Source organism: Schistocerca cancellata, chromosome 4 (genome assembly GCF_023864275.1).
Source record: "Schistocerca cancellata isolate TAMUIC-IGC-003103 chromosome 4, iqSchCanc2.1, whole genome shotgun sequence".
NCBI classification, from domain to species: Eukaryota; Metazoa; Arthropoda; class Insecta; order Orthoptera; family Acrididae; genus Schistocerca; species Schistocerca cancellata.
In genome coordinates this window covers 298985057-299006412 of record NC_064629.1, presented here as the reverse complement: position 1 = coordinate 299006412, position 21356 = coordinate 298985057, and the positions used below count along the sequence as shown (strand labels likewise).

At 41.1% G+C, this 21356-nt stretch overlaps 1 protein-coding gene across 1 annotated transcript in view; it reads right to left on the bottom strand.

The window, feature by feature from the left end:
- LOC126184178 (tachykinin-like peptides receptor 86C) overlaps positions 1 to 21356 on the bottom strand; it is a 290420-nt gene that overhangs the window by 18497 nt on the left and 250567 nt on the right. The window contains exon 5 of the mRNA XM_049926546.1: positions 9788 to 9984. Within this exon, the coding sequence (XP_049782503.1) occupies positions 9788 to 9984 (197 nt within the window). The remainder of the gene's footprint in view (positions 1 to 9787; positions 9985 to 21356) is intronic.

The window sequence follows — 21356 nt, the reverse complement described above, 5'->3', positions numbered from 1 at the left end:
GGGGACAGAGCACGCACGATCTCGCCGCCGTCATCACCATGTGCATCGCATTGCGTGTGCAGCTCCGTGAAATACCGGTAAACAGCAGTAAGAATATAACAACGTCGGGTCAAACGGAGTCCATCATCTGTGTCCAGATCCCCGATAAAATCTCGCTTGCGATTGGCACGATGTTTTATGAGTTGATACAATGATCCAAGTTATTCCTCTTAAAACGATTTTGCTTTAGATCTGATCTTCAGCCCTACAAGCTGCGTCCGCTTTATGCCTATAAGCTTCGCCTTTATTTTTATGATGGTCGTCAGCTGTGTGGTGGTTGGTGAAGTAGTCGCATACACAACTCTCGCAGAACAGTCTGGTAAAAATCAATCGTGCGTTTGACATCTTGCGCCCGTTGCCAACTGTATTTTTTTTTTTTTAAGGATAATCGCATTTTCCGTTTGACCACAACATTCCACCAGGCTACCTTGCTCGAATATCTGCAGCAGTGCTTGAGACAATCCGCCCATCTACATCTACATCTACATCCATACTCCGCAAGCCACCTGACGGTGTGTGGCGGAGGGTACTTTGAGTATATCGGTTCTCCCTTCTATTCCAGTCTCGTATTGTTCGTGGAAAGAAAGATTGTCGGTATGCCTCTGTGTGGGCTCTAATCTCTCTGATTTTATTCACATGGTCTCATCACGAGATATACATAGGAGGGAGCAGTATACTGCTTGACTCCCCGGTGAAGGTATGTTCTCGAAACTTCAACAAAAGCCCGTACCGAGCTACTGAGCGTCTCTCTGGCAGAGTCTTCTACTGGAGTTTATCGATCATCTCCGTAACGCTTTCACGATTACTAAATGATCCTGTACTGAAGCGCGCTGCTCTCCGTTGGATCTTCTCTATTTCTTCTATCAACCCTTTCTGGTACGGATCCCACACCGGTGAGCAGTATTCAAGCAATGGGCGAACAAATGTACTGTAACCTACTTCCTTCGTTTTCGAACTGCGTTTCCTTAGGATTCTTCCAATGAATCTCAGTCTGGCATCTGATTTACCTACGATTAATTTTATATGGTCATTCCATTTTAGATCACTCCTCCCAGATAACTTATGGAATTAACTGCTTCCAGTTGCTGATCTGCTATATTGTAGCTAAATATGGCTCTGAGCACTATGGGATTTAACATCTGAGGTCATCAGTCCCCTAGGCTTAGAACTACTTAAACCTAACTAACCTAAGGACATCACACACATCTATGCCCAAGGCAGGATTTGAACTTGCGAACGTAGCGGTTGCGCGGTCCCAGACTAAGGCGACTAGAACCGGTCGGCCACACTGGCCGGCCTGTGGCTAAACAATAAGGGATCTTTCTTTCTATGTATTCGCAGCACATTCACTTGTCTACATTGAGATTCCATTGTCATTCCCTGCACCATGTGTCAATTCGTTGCAGATCCTCCTGCCCTCTTAAAATAATAAACTCACAATTAATACTGGATGGTATTATTTGTAACCGGAAGAACAAGAATTCTTTAGAAAATTTGCACTCTTTATTGTCTATTAGCTAATAACTTGCTGTTTTGTGTGACATAAAATTAAATATAGGATCTATAAAACCAGTAAAGACAGGAGACAAGCAAGACAGTACACATTTCTTCAGTCCTTAAGTCCTAGCATTTTTCTCTCTCTAATCTTGCTACAACTTAACGTGGTGTGCTTTCCTTTCTTGGAAAGGAATCTATTACCTAATCAAAGTTCGTCAACGTTTTGCTACAGGAAAAAACGAAATATCGTTTAATACTAGAAAAGCTGTTAATACAAATAGTACCCAATACTGGCGTGGCTTCTCGAACTGATTACGTGTATTTTGTCACTGTCTGCTAGATAAAACGAAATGGGCCTGCCTAATATTCCAGCAATTGTTACACACACCAAAGAAACGAGACTGTTTTGGCACAAATGGTTATTTTTATAACACGGCAGAATATAATTCACGAAGTACCAATATTAAATGCCTATTAGGCCTACTACAAGCAAAACGTTTTATGTTAGGACATACTTTCACATTTCATTCATACCCTGTAGCTTCTGAAGCATGAGATCAAAAAGTAGTCGTACGGGATTTTTATATAAATTTGGAATCGTCATATTCTTCCGTGATTTGGGGGAGTCCCCGTTTCTTCTCCTTCCTCGTTCATCACTAATTCTGTAACTATTCCTGCCAGTGTTAAAATTTATTCTCTGGTTAACTTTACAAACCTTGCCACAATCACTGGTTTAGTTATCCCGCATTTATTCTCCGGTTAGGCGTTATTACATGTTCGTACAACGCATTTTCTGCGCTACTTCCAGAATAGAACTTTAGCGGCTGCTAGCCGGAGACTGTATAAATGGCCCTTAGTAGTGTAGCGGTCTGGCCAAAAATTTTCTGTCAAAATTTCATTTTCTTGGATCACTGAGAAGACAATACGTAATCTTTGTTGCCTGTTATTCCTGTTAGTAGTTTATTTCCACTCTGGTTGTCTGAATCTATGGAATTCTCTAGTAATTATAATAACACTGATCATTTGCAAACCCAGTCAACCACATAAACAGCGATTGCCATTCGCCCTTACGTGTGAACGAAATTGCATTGCAATGTCAAAGAAGTCAACAGCATGTATTGCACGTAGACCCGCCCATGTCGTGGAGATGACATCTTGTTGCACGGCATCGGCGAGAATAGAAACATTTAGGCTCCACGGAATCCTATGCCATTTAGTATGCTGTTTGGCCAGATTTATCGCGACACAGAGGGCGCAGTGGTCGGAGAAACTAGCCGGAATGACATCGGCGTCCAGAACATGTTGGCAAATGTTCTCAGAGATGTACAAACGATCTAGACGGCTACATGCGGTGGAGGCCAGGTACGTGTACTTTACCAGGGTAGGAGATTTTAGTTCCCATTCATCCATCAGCTGCAGGTGACGCACCAGATCATGTACACTACTGGCCATTAAAATTGCTACACCACGAAGATGACGTGCTACAGACACGAAATTTAACCGACAGGAAGAAGATGCTGTGATATGCAAATGATTTGTTTTTCCTAGGATTCACACAAGGTTGGCGCCGGTGGTGACACCTACAACGTGCTGACATGAGGAAAGTTTCCAACCGATTTCCCACACACAAACAGCAGTTGACCGGCGTTGCCTGGTGAAACGTTGTTGTGATGCCTCGTGTAAGGAGGAGAAACGCATACCCTCACGCTTCCGACTTTGATAAAGGTCGGATTGTAGCCTATCGTGTTAGCAGAATATGGAATCAGGAGGGTAATACGGAACGCCGTGCTGGATCCCAACGGCCTCGTATCACTAGCAGTCGAGATGACAGGCGTCTTATCCGCATGGCTGTAACGGATCGTGCAGCCACGTCTCGATCCCTGGGGACGTTTGCAAGACAATAACCATCTGCACGAACAGTTTTACGACGTTTGCAGCAGCATGGACTATCAGCTCGGAGACCATGGCTGTGATTACCCTTGACGCTGCATCACAGACAGGAGCGCCTGCGATGGTGTACTCAACGACGAACCTGGGTGCACGAAAGGCAAAATGTCGTTTTTCCGGATGCATCCAGGTTCTGTTTACGGCATCATGATGGTCGCATCCGTGTTTCGTTACATCGCGGTGAACGCACATTGGAAGCGTGTATTCGTCATCGCCATACTACCTTTCATTCGATGCCTGTGAAACCCTACATTTCAGCAGGATAATGGACGACTGCATGTTGCAGGTCCTGTATGGGCCTTTCTGGATACAGAAAATGTTCGACTGCTGCTCTGGCCAGCACATTCTCCAGATCTCTCAACAATTGAAAATGTCTGGTCAATGGTGGCCGAGCAACTGGCTCGTTACAATACGCCAGTCACTTCTCATGATAAACTGTGGTATCGTGTTGAAGCTGCATGGGCAGCTGTACCTGTACACGCCATCCAAGCTTTGTTTGACTCAATGCCCAGGCGTATCAAGGCCGTTATTACGGCCAGAGGTGGTTGTTCTGGGTACTGATTTCTCAGGATCTATGCACCCAAATTGCGTGTAAATGTAATCACATGACAGTTCTAGTATAATATATTTGTCCAATGAATACCCGTTTGTCATCTGCATTTCTTCTTGGTGTAGTAATTTTAATGGCCAGTAGTGTAGTTCCCTGCAGTAATTAAAGTTTGGCGATTGATCTATCTTTTGGATCACACAGTTAAAATCACCACTAATTATCAACTGGGTTTGGTTGCGGCGTAACAGGTAGATGATGTCTTGTTTAAAGAAGTTAGCTCTTTCTGATTTTAGAGTCGTTCCAGATGGAGCATACATATTGACGAGGGTGACGTCACAAATTTGGCCAGTTATGCCTCTACCGGAGTCCAACATTTCGATATTGCTCACTGGGATTCCGTCTCGTGATAGAATGGCCGTACCTGTACCCTCGTCCGCCGCGGTGTTCACGACTGTTGCAAATCCTGAAACATGAGAACTTAAGATAGACACTTCCTGTAAGAGAACTATATCAGCTTTGGACTCATAAATAGACTGCCGTAGAATTGCTAATTTTAAATCTGTCCTAACTTTATTGATGTTCGGGGACAAAAACTTATAAGCTTGAATCGTGATCGTCAGAGACGTGTGGGTGTTGGGAAGCGTAGGAAGCTCAGTCCATCTCACCGTCGGACTTCGAACCTACATCCGCAGGTTTTGTACCAGTTTTTGGTGCAGACTTTACTTTTTGACTTACTTCCAGCCACGGAGTCATTTGTTTTAACTTTATTCTGGCGTCGTACAGTCGTCCGAAGTGTCATAGAAGACGGTGGAGTTGGCGAGTCATGGTTGTAAGCAGGCTGTGAAAGTCCTTGCTTCGGAACGGGTGACGGCAAGGACGAAGACGCGTCGTCAGTAGGCTCACTGTGTTTGTTTGGAGCCGCACTGGCTGTTTGTGTACAGCTTTCCGTATCCTCGCGTTGTTTGCAAGCAGTTCCGAGGTGGTGAGTGTTTATGTTATGCTCTCCACCGCGTGCATCATCCTCTGTGTTTACGATTTGTAGTTGACTGACTTCCGCCTCTTGTGTGTTGACCACCTGTGGCGAGTCGAGAAGCGGCATCGAATCGGATTGCTTTAAACACTCGACTGCACTCGTATTGACGGTTTCTGCTCGGGAGTCTCAATGTGAATTTGGAGAATCGTAACTGAGCCGTCCGACATATGCTCGTCCTGTGTGAAGGCCAGTGACTCCGCGTCATCGGTTTGCTTTTTTACGACCTGGTCACAGGAGCCCCTACCGTCACTAGTACGGCGTCGTTTGTTACCGACGGATAATGCAACACCGGTGGCTAAGGGGTGACTGGCCACAGTTTCCCGAGGTAAGGGTGTGAGGGTGCCGTCACCAAGATCGTTGGGAGTTAATCACAGAAGGCGTCTGATTTTGAGTTAGGGCATCAGCCAATGTTAATCTCTGTCGTTGCAGATTGTTTTGAAGTACGACAACGCGCCGTAGGCAATCATCTCGTAAATGGCCACTTGTGTTACAGATTAAAGAAGGTCCTACTTGTCCATCGTAAATGACATGAGCCTTATAACCACAAACCATTACAGAGGATGGGATATTGACTTAAACGGCCATGTCAACTGAGCGAACCCCACTATAACATTGGAGTTTGTGACGGCTCGACCATTTTTGCGTCTAATCTGTCGGATGACACAATATTTGGCGAGGACATCGCTAAGGAAACAATTCTCAACCTCAGGTGGCTAACTAAAAACTCGTACTTGTTTATATTCGATGTCAGCGTTAGTAATTGAAAGTGAACTCACCGACTGATCACGATGTCGGAACTCTGCTTTCCCACCAGTATTCACCACAATTTTCTCCAGTTGTATCTGATCTAAAAACTTCACAAAGAAACAGTATTCCGCCATGTCATAATATGCAGTCTGGACCTGGTCGGACGTGGTTCCAATAATATCTACTATGCTGTTATGGATTTATAGAAAACTCGGTTGCACAATCCTGGAAGATTTCTCAAATGCAAAACATAGGGTATTCATACGGGGCACACTGGGAGCCATAACTGCACTATGACGGCCGAGACTGCTGTGAGTTAATTAATAAGCGTGTGTACGACGGTAGTGAGGAAGCACTGAGAATATCACAGGTCACAACCCAAGAAATTCTATAAACGCGGCTAGCGGCGCTACGACTACGCTGAAATACCGGCACGTCCGGTCGCTGTCGCGTCCCAAGCGGAACTGACGCTCTCGGCTAACCTGACGTGTATGCGAACCTGCAACACTATTATCGATATTACCTATAATGGTCTTCTCTAACTTCTTTTTCTGTTTTTACTTAAAGTGACTTCCGTATCAGATCTGTGTGAATGTTTTATTCATTATTCATGACCATTTGTGTAATATTATTTAATCTACAAATATAATTTCAAAACTAATATACCGTAAAAGAATGAAAATGTTAAAACTTTACTTGTAATATTGGTTCATACAGGGGAAAGCTGGGGGTTTGTAATGATGTAAAATTTGGAGGGAAGATTCTCCGCTACGGCACTGGCTAGGCGGGAATAGAAGACGTGGATCTGGTGGTCGAACTTCAAGGTTCCTGCGTGGCATGAGTCAGTCTGTCGCCAGCAGGCAAAGTGTGCGCATCTTGTGAAGTAAAAGAGACGAGAAAAACTGCAAATTATACAACGTAGACCGGGATGCGGAAGTATTTTCGCTTATTATTCATGGCATACTTTGGTTTGCTCTGTATTACCAAAATCAGTTGCTAAGAAAAGAATTTTCAAAGCTTGTTACACAGCAAGAGCCATGTATATTTTTCACACTTTTTTTAATATCACAGGAGATCGACACACCCACTACATTTATTTTAAATTATTAGTAGAGTACTTTATAACTGCATGGACAAGCTATGTGCCGTGTTCTGTAAACATTTTGTTGAGCCACCGTATTTCATCTTTAGTCGTTTACGTAGACAGTGTCCTATCCCAAGTGCTACAATAATTCCAAGTATCCTAATTTACTGAACTGAAAAGAAATTACCTTCCTTAACTGAAGTTAATAAACTCTGTGAAGTTCTGAAGTACATAGTTCCTTAGTGAGCATAAATTTTGAAATACTTATTGTAATTTTCATAAAAGAACAGTTAGAGTTTCATCAAAGTACAATTACTAAGAGAAGATTTAAAGTATTCATTTTAAAGATTTATCTTACTTAAATAACAAGGTTTATTATTTCATGAATTATATAGTTATCATTGTTTCTAATATTATGTTGTGACTAAAATATTCAGTCTAGATCCGAGTGTAATGATGAAGTATTTTCATAGTCTCTATGCTGATAGTTGAGCCATATTTAAACTTCATACCACAATAACAGAACCCAAGAGGTGCAACTATCATTCTTATAACTTGTGTTTACTACACTAAGTAAATAGCTACTAATATTCCAACTACAATAGATTCACCTATCATATGTTCCTTCTGAGGTAAATAGTATAAGAAAGTGAATGCTCCTAGAGAATACAAATTATAATCAGTATAAATGATAAAATTACTTGAAAGCTATTTCAATTGTACCAATTTCTGATAATTAAACTGACAAAAGAACACCTTGTCCCAGTTGTTAGTGCTCCACCGTTAGTAATCATTCACCTGCAACGATAATTAGCTTCCTACTGTAATGTACAGATAGTAAATGTTAATGAGAGGCAGTTGTTGCCTAAACGTATTAGTAGTTCATGTCAAACCACTGGTATATTGCATGCTAGATACTTCAGAATTTTAGTATGAAGTAAAGCCAGTTCCATTAATTAACGTATTTATAAATCATGGTAGTGCTTAGTAAAATTTTTCCTACTTAGGTTGACGACCGTTGCCTTCTACATAATTATAATTTACTTTATTACTAACAGAACCTCGGTTCGATTTCTGTTTGTTTTGCTGTTGTTTCTTCTCAATAACAGTCTTTCCAGAGACGGAAAACAATCCGATACCTTTTCTTTACGTACAGTCACGGTTACAAAATAAAAATCCTTTCAGAGGAGTCACATCGATGGATTACTTATTTAATAGTAGCCAGTAGTGCTATAAATCTTTATTTCAAGGCTCTGGCAGAAACAAGATCAGAAGTGTTACCGTAGTTAAATGGGGCATCATCCTTGGATGCCAAGCTCTTTTCCATTCAGTTTGTGTGTCGATCAAACCTGATGTGTGTCTGAGTGGTATAACTAATTTTCCGTGTTTGCTTCGTCAAATTGTAGCGCAACATCAACATCATGCCACAGTTCGCTATAACAGCACGAACTTCCACACAGACAATGATTTGTTTCATGTGCAATACTAATAAATTGCTAATTTTCAATGTTTTATATATTCCGAAACTGCTAATAGGACTTCGAAGAGTGAACTGCTGTTGAAGTCATTCCTGTTTTAGAGTAGCTACACTAACAGCAGAAACTGCTATAGATTCATTGGAAAAAGCGATGCTGACACCGTACCGATATCTCTGCAATTAATATAGCTGTGAAAAGAGACTATACATTATCAAGTAAGGAATTTTTCACGATTCATTTGAGTGAAAACAGAATTACGTTATCTGAAACAGTTCAGGAAATAGGAAGTGATCAGTTTAGTTGAATAATCCTGTACATAAGGATGAAGATTTACTTTTCGTTCCCTTTATCGTTGCAGTTACCGTATGTTTTGGAGAAATACCTGCAGTGTTCCGCAATATACATTTCCTATGTCATAGAAGAAAGGATTGGAGTATATTTAAATTTAAAATGCCTCTACGATGTCATTAGGGGTTTCTATGTTCCCGAAACGTAAAGACTTGTGGGCTAACTTGTTCATAGAATGGACGTTGGTGATTTATATCTCATCATTGCCATCTGGTGTGTGTTTCCTACATTTCCTTGTTTGCTTTCAATCAGACGAGACTGGGACAACTGTTTAACTATTTCTTTTATCCCCGTCGATAGTTATCGTTTCCCCTATTTTCCTTGTCAACAAAAAACAAAAAGAAAAAAAAGAAAAGATTTTTGGCATAATGAATTTTCAGACTACTTGTTGGTTTTAGTTATTCACTTTTTCCTCACTTTCTTCTTCAGATTTCATTTTCGAGATGAGACACAGGCTATTAGCTCAGTCTTTGTAATAGATTCCATTTGCCTTTCATTTTAAAGCGCTGAGTGAAAGAACTTTTCATGTGGAAAGGAAACTAATAGTGTGTATTGTAAACTTTGACGAGAGGATAGTCGTAAACGTAAATGTATTTCAGATAACAATGAGGCAATTGTCGTACGTGTTTTAAAACTTCGTGTCTTTCCTTGTCTTCAGTTGGAGAGTAGCTGGCTTATAATACTTCTGAACAGTTATCAGCCACGATTAGCCGTCAGTTAGAGGTTTTACCCACTCTTTCCCCGCTCAGATTTTCCCTTGTCCTATCAGATGTCTTAATATTTTAATAATATATATTTAACATCTGACAGAAAGAGAGAGAGAGAGAGAGAGAGAAAGAGAGAGAGAGAGGGAGAGAGAGAAAGAGAGAGAGAGGGAGAGAAAGAAACTTATTCACAGAAAATCTAATAACGACTCAAGTTGTGACAGATGATTTTTCTTCTTCACATAACTTGATCAAAATTGTGTAATTTATGGTAGGTTCAACCACAGTGACCTTTACTTTAATTTTCAGTTCAGAGGTACTACAGAGTATCTAGAAACATAAGCCCAGCTAATTACATACCTGTTATTCATCCAGTAGTAGATGGCAGGGTTTACCATGGCGTTGGCCATGGCGAGCCAGTAGAAACCGAGGTAGAGGTGTTGCACGTACGAGCTGGTCGCCAGCGCCGGGTCATGGTATGCGTATACGAAGTAGGCGTGGTACGGCAGCCAGCAGCTCGCGAAGATGGCCACCACCAGGACCAGCATGCGTACCACCTGCATCACGAGCAGTGCTGCGTATCACCTACTTGAATCAATGCTCTATCTTGAGCTTCAGTAACTCTGACAAATAACAGCAATGAGTAACCACAATATCATTTAAAAATTGGTAGCAGAGTGAACCTCAAACCTAAACACATATTCTGAGTGAGGTAGGCCCCTGGTAACGCACTAAACTCACATTAAGGAGGAATGGAGTACAAATTACTATTTGGCTATCTATATTTATATTTTCTTCTTATCTCCAAACCCATTACGGCAAATGCCGAGAACGTAGCTTCTAAGACGTCTATAATTTTTTTTTTTAAATTTGTCATTTATTTTGCCGTCTCAGGTGCACATTTATGTGTGTTGTATGCATGGTTAATCGATCAACTACGATCGAAATTAGTCATGCCATTAAATAAAATGCAACGGAGACTGCAATTTAAACGACAAACTTAAATAGTAACACGGTTGTTGACTCTCTCGCTACAAATATATCGGCAAAGGTCTATAATAAACTCAGTACGTAATTCATAATGTAAAATGGAACCATTCAGAAGTAAAATTTTAAAAGTTTATTTATATCAAACCATTATCGGTTTCGGATACTTTCAAATACATTTTCATATGGGTCTTGCCGCATAATGTGGCCGCGTAGTTTGAGGCGCCATGTGAAGCACTGCGCGGCTCCTCCCGGCGGAGGTTCGAATCCTCCCTTGGGGTTGGGTGTGTTTGTTGTTCTTCGCATAAGTAAGTTTAAGTAGTGTGTAAGTCTAGGGACCGATGACCTCAGTAGTTTGGTCCCTTAGGAATTCACACACATTTGAACATTTTCATATAGGTTTTACAGGTTTCCTTGCTTTACTGCTGGATCCTTACTTTGAACAAAAAGCTTTCTTTCAATATTCGTTAAAATGGAAAGAGATGTTCTTTTCCCTTTCTGTCTTTAACCGAAACATACATTAAAAGCCATTTTATAGTTCATAAACCATAAAATGTGACGTAAACTAAAGTGGTGTATTTTTCTATGCGACTATTTTGTTGTCTAGTTGTGTTTTAAAGTTAACGTATTTTTGTACATGCAGTAAGTCAATGCTGTTAAATTCAGTGGAAAGTGTTTGAACACACACCATTCTTTATTTCATTGCAATACACACGCTTGACATTTACAAAATGCCGCCCAGATTCACATAAGGAACAAAAACAATAGTTACCAACACGTTACAATAATAAAGATGTCAAGTTACAGATGCTGTGTAGAGTACGTGGAGAGAGTAAATGTGTCTTTGCTATAGCGATGAAATTAATATAAAGGTCGAAAATAGAAGGAAAACAAGTAAAATAAATCCTAATAGGCATTCGACTAAAGGGTAAAGACTACACAAGCACATATTGCATAAACAATGAACCGCTTATAAGTGTGAACTATCTAATCAGATACTATGTACGTTATATTGTGATCAGAAAAAGTATTTGTACTTTGAACAGAACCTGTACTGGACATGAGTAACAGAGAAGTAATACTGTGTAAAGTAAAAGCGCTATTTTTTTCCAACCTCCGATCGGTCACAAAATTGAAACCGCAATGAAAATAGGGTGAAGCCTTGCGCAGATGTGTTTTTCAGTGTCTCTAGTATTTCGGTATATAGTTTTACATCGCACTTTTCAGTTCTGAGTGTACAGTGAGTATGTGAAAATGCCTAGAAAATAATGTCTCCCGACAAGTGTGAAGACCTGCTGAGAGGTTTCGTCATATTTCATCCAGCCCGCATAAAAAACTGTCACGCATTTCCTCCTTTATGACAAATCTTGGCCACATACAGCAGGTGCAACGAAGACACTAGCGCGGCGTTTTCGATGGGAAGTGTTTGATGACCTACGACTCAGCACCGACTTGACTGCCTCTGATTTTCATCTCTTTCTTCTCATGAACCTCCAGCTATGAAGACAGAATTTTGGCACAGACAACGAGCGGCAGAGTAGTGCAGGGAATTAGCGGAAATCACAGGCGGTGGCCGTCTATGACGAGGGTACTGTAAAGTTGGTATGTCTAAGTCAGAGCGTCGACTATGTAGAGAAGTAGCTGGAAGGTGTAGTTAACTGTTGCAAAGAAAACATGTTTATCTTATTATAAGTATGGTTTCAATTTTGCGGCCGATCGGAGGTTGAAAAAAATGCCCTCGTACAAGAGCACATTAAAATCGTTATTTGCCCTTTTGTCGTTACAGTGCCAAAACAGTGTATAAACCTCGTATCTGATGTTCGAGTCTATATTATAAGTATACCGACAGAAAAGCATCGCAACATCAAAAAATAATTAATAGAGAGTGATGGAATTTCGGGAACACATTTGTCTAGATAACATCTTTAAGTGACTAACATTTCAAGCTCGCAGGATAATGTCAGTGCGAGATTAGCCATTGCAAATGCGAAATGCTGGTACATTAATAACAAGTGTAAGTGCCAAATTGTTGATTGGAAGTATGCAAACGTTGTGTTGTAAGGGTGCCGCATGTCAGTTCGCGGGAGGGAGTTCCATGCCCGTCGCACATGGTAGATCAATTCAGGGACAGGTAATGCTGGTAGTGGATGACGGTGTGCTGGACGTTCGATGATGTCCAATACGTGCTCGAATGGAAACAGATCTGGTGATAGAGCTGGCCAAGGCAACATATCGACATTCGGTAGAACATATTGGGTTACAACAGCGATATGTCGGCGAGCGTTATCCTATTGCTGTTGATGAATGGCAATACAACAGGTCAAACAATCAGACTGACGCACTGATTTTCAGTCATGGTGCGTGGGATAGCGACGATAATTCTCCTGCTGTCATATGAAATCATACCCCAGTCTTTATTTAAAGGTGTATGTCCAGTGTGTCTAGCACGCAGGCAGGTTGGCTGTACCCCCTTAACTGGCCTCCTTATAGTCAACACACGGCCATCACTTCCACCGAGGCAGAACCAGCTTTTATCAGAAAACGCAATCGACCTCCACCCAGGCCCCCCAATGATCTCTCACTTGCTGCTATTGAAGTCGCAAATGGCGGTGGTTTGGGAACAGCGGAACGCACGCTACAGGACATCTGCCTCGGAGCTGTCCTTGAAGTAACCGATTTGCAGAAGCTCGTGGTGTCATTATGGTGCCAACTACTGCTCAAAATGCTGCCGCGGATCCATTACGATATACCAGTGCCACACGCCGAACATTATGGTATTCCCTTTCGGTAGTGCCAAGTGGTCGTCCGGAGTCTGGTCTTGTTACGACCGTACATTCTCGTGACCACCGCTTCAAGCAGTCATTCCAGCCAAGTATTTCTGCAGTATCGCAGAAGGAACTTCCAGCTTCTCCTAGCTCTGTTACACGGTCCCGTTCGCAAACTCAGTGAGGTGTTGATGAATGGTGTCATTGTCGACTTAAAATCAAAAAAATGGTTCAAATGGCTCTGAGCACTATGGGACTCAACTTCTGATGTTGTCAGTCCCCCAGAACTTAGAACTACGTAAACCTAACAAACCTAAGGACATCACACACATGCATGCCCGAGGCAGGATTCGAACCTGCGACCGTAGCGGTCGAGCGGTTCCAGACTGTAGCGCCTAGAACCGCTCGGCCACCCCGACCGGCCCTTAAAATCATTCCTGACTGACATCCACTTATTTCGTCCAACCTTAAAAATAATTAACGCTCATGATCGTTAAAGCGTGTATTTAAATCAAACTTGATTTGCATGCTCATAGTGACGCTACAAGCACCATTCTTATGCGACTGGCGGGAAAAGACATCATCTTTCAGATGTAGAAAGACGCCAACAAAATTTTATTTATGTCACACAACTCCTTCTTGGTGTTGTGATTTTTTTCTCGTCAGTTTAGTTTTATGTTATATTTTACTTATCAGCCAGTTGCTCGCCCGGTTAGCCTTTCCGGATTGGAAAGGAGCGCCTGGTCCCGTGCACTAATCCGCCCGGCGGACTCGTGTGCAGGTCCGGTGAGCCGGCCAGTCTGTGTATGGTTTTCATGCGGTTTTCCTTCTGCCTCAACGAATGCGGGCTGGTTCCCCTTATTCTGCCTCAGCTACACTATGTCGGCGATTGCTGTGCAAACAAGTTCTCCAAGTACGCCACCATTACTCTACAATGTAGACATAGGTGATACAGGCGGGGGGGGGGGGGGGGGTCCATCGGGGGCCGAACCGCACAATAACCCTGAAAGAGTCGTTCGCTGTGGGGTGGCGGAGGTGTGAAGTGGACTGCGGTAGTCGTCATGGGGTTGTGGAGCACTGCAGTTGCGGCGAGCACGGAGCCTCTCCGTCGGTTCTAGGCCCCTGGTTAACATACAATACAATATCAACCAGTTACAATATAAGGGATCTGCTGTTCATATCTCTTACGTTATACATGGCTAATCAGTGAATCATAGCATAATACTTTTTATAACATGGATTTGTGGACCAAATGTTAACAAAGTGAATTAAAACTTCGCTCGTTTATTAATAAAGCCACATCGATATTCAATCATCAATATTCGAAAATTAAATAACACAAGTCACGCTTTTACTGTGAAATGATCATTTCCCAACGTAACCAGAGATGAATATTGTGTTTCGAAGCTTCTAGAATATAAAGTCTTAGAGCAAACTATCCATGTTCATTCAGTAGTTTTATGTTGGACTATGCTTTGTCTAATAGTAATGCATGAGGGCACTCGCAATAAGTGAAACATCACTACCGGGTCTCATACGTTTTTCTTACACATTGGAATTGGATACTTAATTTTAGTATGCAGACCCTTTCTGTCCGTGTTTCGATGCGTTGAGGTCTCATGTACAGATAAGCTGCCGAATAAATGCAATATCCTAATGTGAGCCTACGTTATTCGTAAAAAATTTTACCTTCATTCCTCGAAAGAAAAAGCTATTTGTTTATTTCTAGCTGTAGCCAGACAACAAGAAAAGTGATGGAGGCGGCAACAACCGGTAAACGGCAGGAAATTTTTTGTGCTTGTGATTAACTAAGGACAGGTCAGACCGTTTTTGATTGTAGCTCCCTCCGTGTCATTTCTCCGCAGGATATAGTAGGTTCAGGAAATCAGTTACTGCCGTAGTAGGTTTTACGACGATAATGAGTAAATTTAGCATCATTTACGGTGGAGGTACAAGCTGTTCTTCGATTGTGAGCGAACGTGGTTTAGCAAATAAATGAACAATGGAAAACGTTGTATTAAAAAAGTAAATGTGTATCCTAGGAAAAAATGCTACATTTGGTAAATACATGCTACATTAAGAGCACAAGCATCGGGAAATGATTAGAAAAATTGGCGTAGGAGAAAGAAGAAAGCAGAAATGAAGATATGCAACCGCGACGAGCGCGCAAAAGTGTGTTCCGCAGCAGGGCTACCTGCAGGCAGAAAGACTTAAACAGCTGCCCACCGGGAAGTGACTGCCAGTCATTCCTGCTCACAAATTTAAAAATTCAGTGCCTTGTAGCTGCAAACAGGATCCATATGAAGATATGTCTTGTTTCATTGTACTTCAGAGCCATTCACATTACAAGCAATAGCAAAGGTCGGTGTATTGCGCTGTAAATTAAATTGAGAATAAGTTTCACCCACTTTTGCCTAAATAAACAGAGAGAAAATACGATAAAGTAGCAAATTTGCTAGAAAATGAGAGCGAATGAAGTCATGTGAAAAACGGGTTTGTTGAGGACTTAGTAACAAGAGAAAATCTTAGCATTGACCTGCGGTCAAGTCAAGCAACGGAAGTTGCTACAAAGAATAAAAATGAAGATGCTACTGATAATGTGACAGCAGACCTTCTTGTAGTATCTAACAAAATACGTGAGGGATATAAGAAAATGAAAATGTAGGTAATCAGGAAACGAGACGAAGAGAAAACAGAGATTAGAAAAAGAATTGTCAGAAAAGTTAGAAGGATTCCGGAATGAGTTGCAGGTTCTTGTTGACAATAATTTTACTGAACGTGAGCAGACAACGAGAAACGGATCCAGTCGAGTAGAGGAAAGTGAAAGTGTTTCAGGATAATATGGAAAACAGAAAAAGACGAATTATCGCTCAAGTTCAGTGTGTTATGTACCAGGAGGACAGAAAGATTTCAAAAACGTTATACAGGGTGTGACATCTAAGACAGGCCACCATAAACATATCCAAAATGAATAAGTATATCGAAGTGCGGTTTCCGCCATGGTGTAGCGGACAATATGGCAAATTATCCTGACGTTCGCAAGTAGTTTTTGTCGCCTTAGTTGCCAAATTACCACTACGACTATGTTTTTGTCTAATGATATTATAAACGTTACCTGTGGCGTGTAAAGTAAGCTTTTAAGACAAAATTCAGTGACATGAGATGTGTGAGACTTGATCGAATATTATCAATGTAACAGCACCACGAACCACTGTCTCATCGTCAACAGGAGAGGTTTCACAAATATCCGCCCTATTACATCAAATGTAAGAAAACACGTAGCTCACGTATGGTTGTTGCGTGACACTGTGCGCCTGAAGCCCGTAAGCCAGCGTACTGCAGTTTTATCAAAAAAACATAATTTGCTCGTAAACCTATTGAGACATTCACAATGTACACGACAGTTGAAAAAGTGAATACTGTTTACAGCAAATGTCATCAAACTACTGCAGCAGCAAAAAAATGGCTCTGAGCACTATGGGACTTAACTGCTGAGGTCGTTAGTCCCCTAGAACTTAGAACTACTTAAACCTAACTAACCTAAGGACATCACACACATACATGCCCGAGGCAGGATTCGAACCTGCGATGGTAGCGATCGCGCGGTTCCAGACTGTAGCGCCTAGAACCGCTCGGCCACCCGGCCGGCTATTGCAGCAGCAGTGCGGTCGTATGCTAAAGAATATCCAGATCGTGCCACGCCCTCAACATGTGTCTTGGTAAACATTATAAATGTACTTTTAAAAGCTGTAAGTGTGGAACATGAAATACGCAATTCTCTGAATGTTGTCTACTCAAAGTGCAAAGTGACGCGGGATACCTAATTAAAATTTTGTTTAAGGAGGAAGCATCGTTACAATCCATGGGTAAGTCAACCTTCGCACTATACACTAATCGTTAGTTGAAAATCCACGTTGACACAAGGAACTGGATGAAATCCTCTTGGTCTACAAATGTTTGGTGCGTTTTTTCCGACATCATTCTTCCTCTTTTGTCTATGGGAATCTCAATACACTCAACTATATCGGGTTTCCTAAGATATCCTGCTGCCGCAGTTATCGCTACACGTCCTACTAAACCTAAGGCAGTCGCTGTTGTACCGTAACAACGGACCTTCCTCCCATTCTTCACATATAACGACAGACCCTCTTAAGAGTACACTTGGAGAGCAATGGAACGGTCGTTCAGGGAAAGAAAAATGGTCTACACACTCCTCTAAGTTAACACTTCTGTATTTTCTCCATTGCCAAAATTAAAGCAACAGGATTATTTGGAAGTACCGACGAATCCCAAGTTATGAAATGCAGTATATCTCGGATCTGTGCTACCGTTTAACACAATTGAAATTCAACGAGAGATATTGCTTTTCCAAATTAACTTTATAGCGTGTAGCAATGCTCAAGGTCAACATTTAGAGCACTTGGTATGATAACCGTGGTAGTAAACACACGAACCGTACTTATTTGAGTGTTTGGTATAACAGGGCAGACTTTTTGGAACCTTTTTTCCTGACGGCGGGAAAGTGGTTTGCGGCGCTGTTATCTTGATACTGCTTGATCAAGTCCCATATATTTTATGCCGTTGAATTTCTCTTAGAAGCTTATTCCACATGCCACAGAACTTCATTAGACATAAACAAATTCAGTGTGGTAATTCGATGGCGGTAAACGATAAAAATTACTTGCAAACGTCAGGAAATTCGCCATATTGTCCTTTATAGCTTGGCAAAAACCGTATTTCGATGCATTTTCTCATTCTGGATATGTTGGGACCTGTGGAACTAGACGCGTGAAATAAAATAAATTAATTAATTACATTCTTCCCACATGGTGCTGTAATTTCGTTTCATAGAACGTATGCAGTAACTGTCACTTATGCGACTTGAGAATGCTGATCACTCTCTTCTGTCATCCTCTTCATTTTAAAGGATTGCAACGATAGGTCACTAGACAATCTCTTTTTGTGCAAACAGGCACTGGATTCATACCACGAACAAATAGCGAAAGTTGGAAACAGCGATGGCAGCACGATTCTGCCGAAATGAAGAGAGTTGGGCCGTTCAAAAAATGCCGCACCGCTATGGTGAATGAAATGTCGCGCTGTTCCGGACACTTCCGAGCAAAGTCGAGTGACATGCCGGGCTCTGAAGTTTGGCAAGCAGTGACTAACCCTGCTTTGACTAAAATAATCAATCAACTACATGTCTGATTTGACAGTGATCAAACCAAATACTGACTTCACGAGGAACAGATATAAGCCAACAAAATGAAAACTTTTACTCTAGAAGAAACTGGTTGCCTCTCACACTGACCTAGAAACAAGATAATGTTATAGAGACTCAATAAGTTTTCCATTGGTCTTTGCAACATGCAGTATTTATATATCGTTTAAGTCAAATGCCTCAACGTTCTGATTTTCGTCTGTACTTCACTGTTGTGCTGCTCTAGCAGTAATAAGTCAACTGTAGGAATCTACCATACACTTATTCTTCCCCGAAAGGTTTTTAAACTGTTATTATGTTTTCTGAACTACAGGTTCGAGTACCTAATGCGTAGTACTACCGTGGGAGATATCGAGATAAGCCATTCGCAAATTCACTTCAAGCAGCAGATTAACAACGACTAGTCCGATACACTGATCATCTGAGCGTGACCTTTCTCTATGTCTTCCACCGTCGTTTATGTGAATTCCGAGCTAATTTCCCATCTACGCCATGAAACGAAACAGAGAACCAATTAAAAAACTAATACATACAGCTGGAGTAGTGGGGTGCATGTCCACGAACGGTCTTACAAATTAAGGTTTATCATTGTTTCCGTAAATCGCTTCAAGGAATGGCTAGGCAGTCAAATTGCAGTCGCAGCGGGGGATATTCATCTCCACTCTGCTCTTGAGCTCAGTCTCTCATTACCTTCTCGTCGACAGGACGTTGTAGTCCAATGTTCCTTTACTTATTTACAAGTACATACAGAAAAAAACGTATACGATTCAACAACAGATTTTGCCATGAATTTAGTCCTTCTGGGTAATTAATGATTACTGAGAAAACACAATTAAAATGAAAACAATATACGAAATTCGTTAAGCTGTTATCCCGTCTTAGCGTCTTTTGTCATATAAAATCATGAAATAAAAGAGAAGAACACATTTGGATCCTAACAAATTTCCTTGTCCAATAAATGGCTTTTTTTAAAGGGCCATCTTCAGTCTGGAACTGCGCGACGGCTACGGTCGCAGGTTCGAATCCTACCTCGGGCATGGATATGAGTGATGTCCTTAGGTTAGTTAGGTTTAAGTAATTCTAGGTTCTGGGGGACTGTTGATCCCAGATGTTACGTCCCATAGTGCTCAGAGCCATTTGAATCATAAAGGGTCATACGATCATGAAATAAAAAAGAAAAATATACGGATCCTAACAAATTTATTTTCTAGTGAATAACTTTTTTTTTTTAGATTCGTCGACAGAGATTCTGCTTTCGCCCACATTTTCTAACATTGTGATATTTCATTTTACATGTAGCCGATTTCCTTGTAACTTTACTAGCAAATCCGAATGAATAGGATCACAGGAATGTCTATGGAAGACATGGTGGTATTTATGTCCACTATACATTTTTTGTTTGTATTTTTATGACATTGTCAGTTTACATTTCCATTAGCGGCTGTCATAAATTTCATCCGTTGATACTCCACGTCGTTCTCATGACACTCGTCTCGTTTTTAGAAATTCTGAGGTATTACAAGATCCATCTTAGGAACTCTAATGTACAAAATGTTATTGAAACTAAATGCGTGCAGAAAGTGCATGCAAATTAGTCCATTCTTGTCATTTTAGGTGATGTATACTTATTTCTTTGGACGCAAATGATAAAATGTAGATTAGAGAGGATCAGTTAAAAACACGACCAAGCTTTCTGTTACGAACAGCATACACCCATAATTCGATTCAATTGCTTATCGCCATTAGTTCCCTCCACACAACAACGTTTGTGCCGAGATGTGCGACGTACTTTTTTGGGTTTTTGAATGCACGTGGGCATCGCTCGCATAAAAACTGACACGACATGGACTTCCGGAACCAGCATTATACAGGGTGTAAATTTTAAGTTGTCAAACCACAATAGCTCGAAAAATAAGCTTCACACGAAAACATATCTAGAATCCAAAGTTTATTATTTTCGAGTGGGACATCTGCTGGTGCTAAAATTATCCTGCCACCCCAGTCCCCTAGGGGTGGGTGGGACTTTAGACTTTCAAATGGGAACCTCCATTTCTTATTGCAGAATCAGAGTCTACATAAAAAAACTACATGCGTTTTGTCGTAAACATTTGTTTTGATTCTTGTTAGTTGGCGCAGTAATTCAAGAAACTCTATGTTCTCATTTTTGCGTGGAAAATGGTTACGGATGAATAAAAAATACTTATTTACTTCGTAAATTTCGATTCGCTAAAATTAAAAGTCTCCCTCTCTCGCCATAGAGTGGGTTTTGGGAGAGAGGAATTTGAGTTTTACAAATGTTGACCACGAAACAAACAAAACTTATCCGAATCTGCGGAAAAAATTATTATTTGGGTCAACATTTGAAAAACTCTAATTCCTTTCTCTCAAACTCCACCTTGTCGGGAGAGGAGTAGAGTTTTAGTTTCAGCGAATCACAATTTACGAAGTAAATAAGTATTTTTTATTTATCCGTAACCATTTCCCACGCAAAAATGAGAACATGGATTTTCTTGAATTACAGCGCCAACTGCCAAGAACCAAAAGAAAATGTTTACGACAAAACGCATGTAGTTTTTTTATGTAGAATCTGATTCTGCAATAAAAAATGGGGGTTCGCATTTGAAATTTTAAAGTTGCCTCCTGTCCCACCCCCAGGGGCTAGGGTGGCGTTTTAGCACCAGCAAACGTCTCCCTCGAAAATAATAAACTTTGGATACTACACATTTTCTCGTGTGAAGCCTACTTTTCGAGTTACTCTGGTTTGTCAATTTAAAATTTACGCCCTGTATATTGTTGCTACAAGCTCTCGTACCTTGTTTCGGTTAGCTGCTTGATAATAACGATAATGATCGCTGTTGCAACAACATTGTTCCCAAGTTTACTATCTTTCTCCGGCTACAAATTTCTAGTGTATTAAAATTGTTACCATAATCTTATAATCCGTAAGTTTACCTAC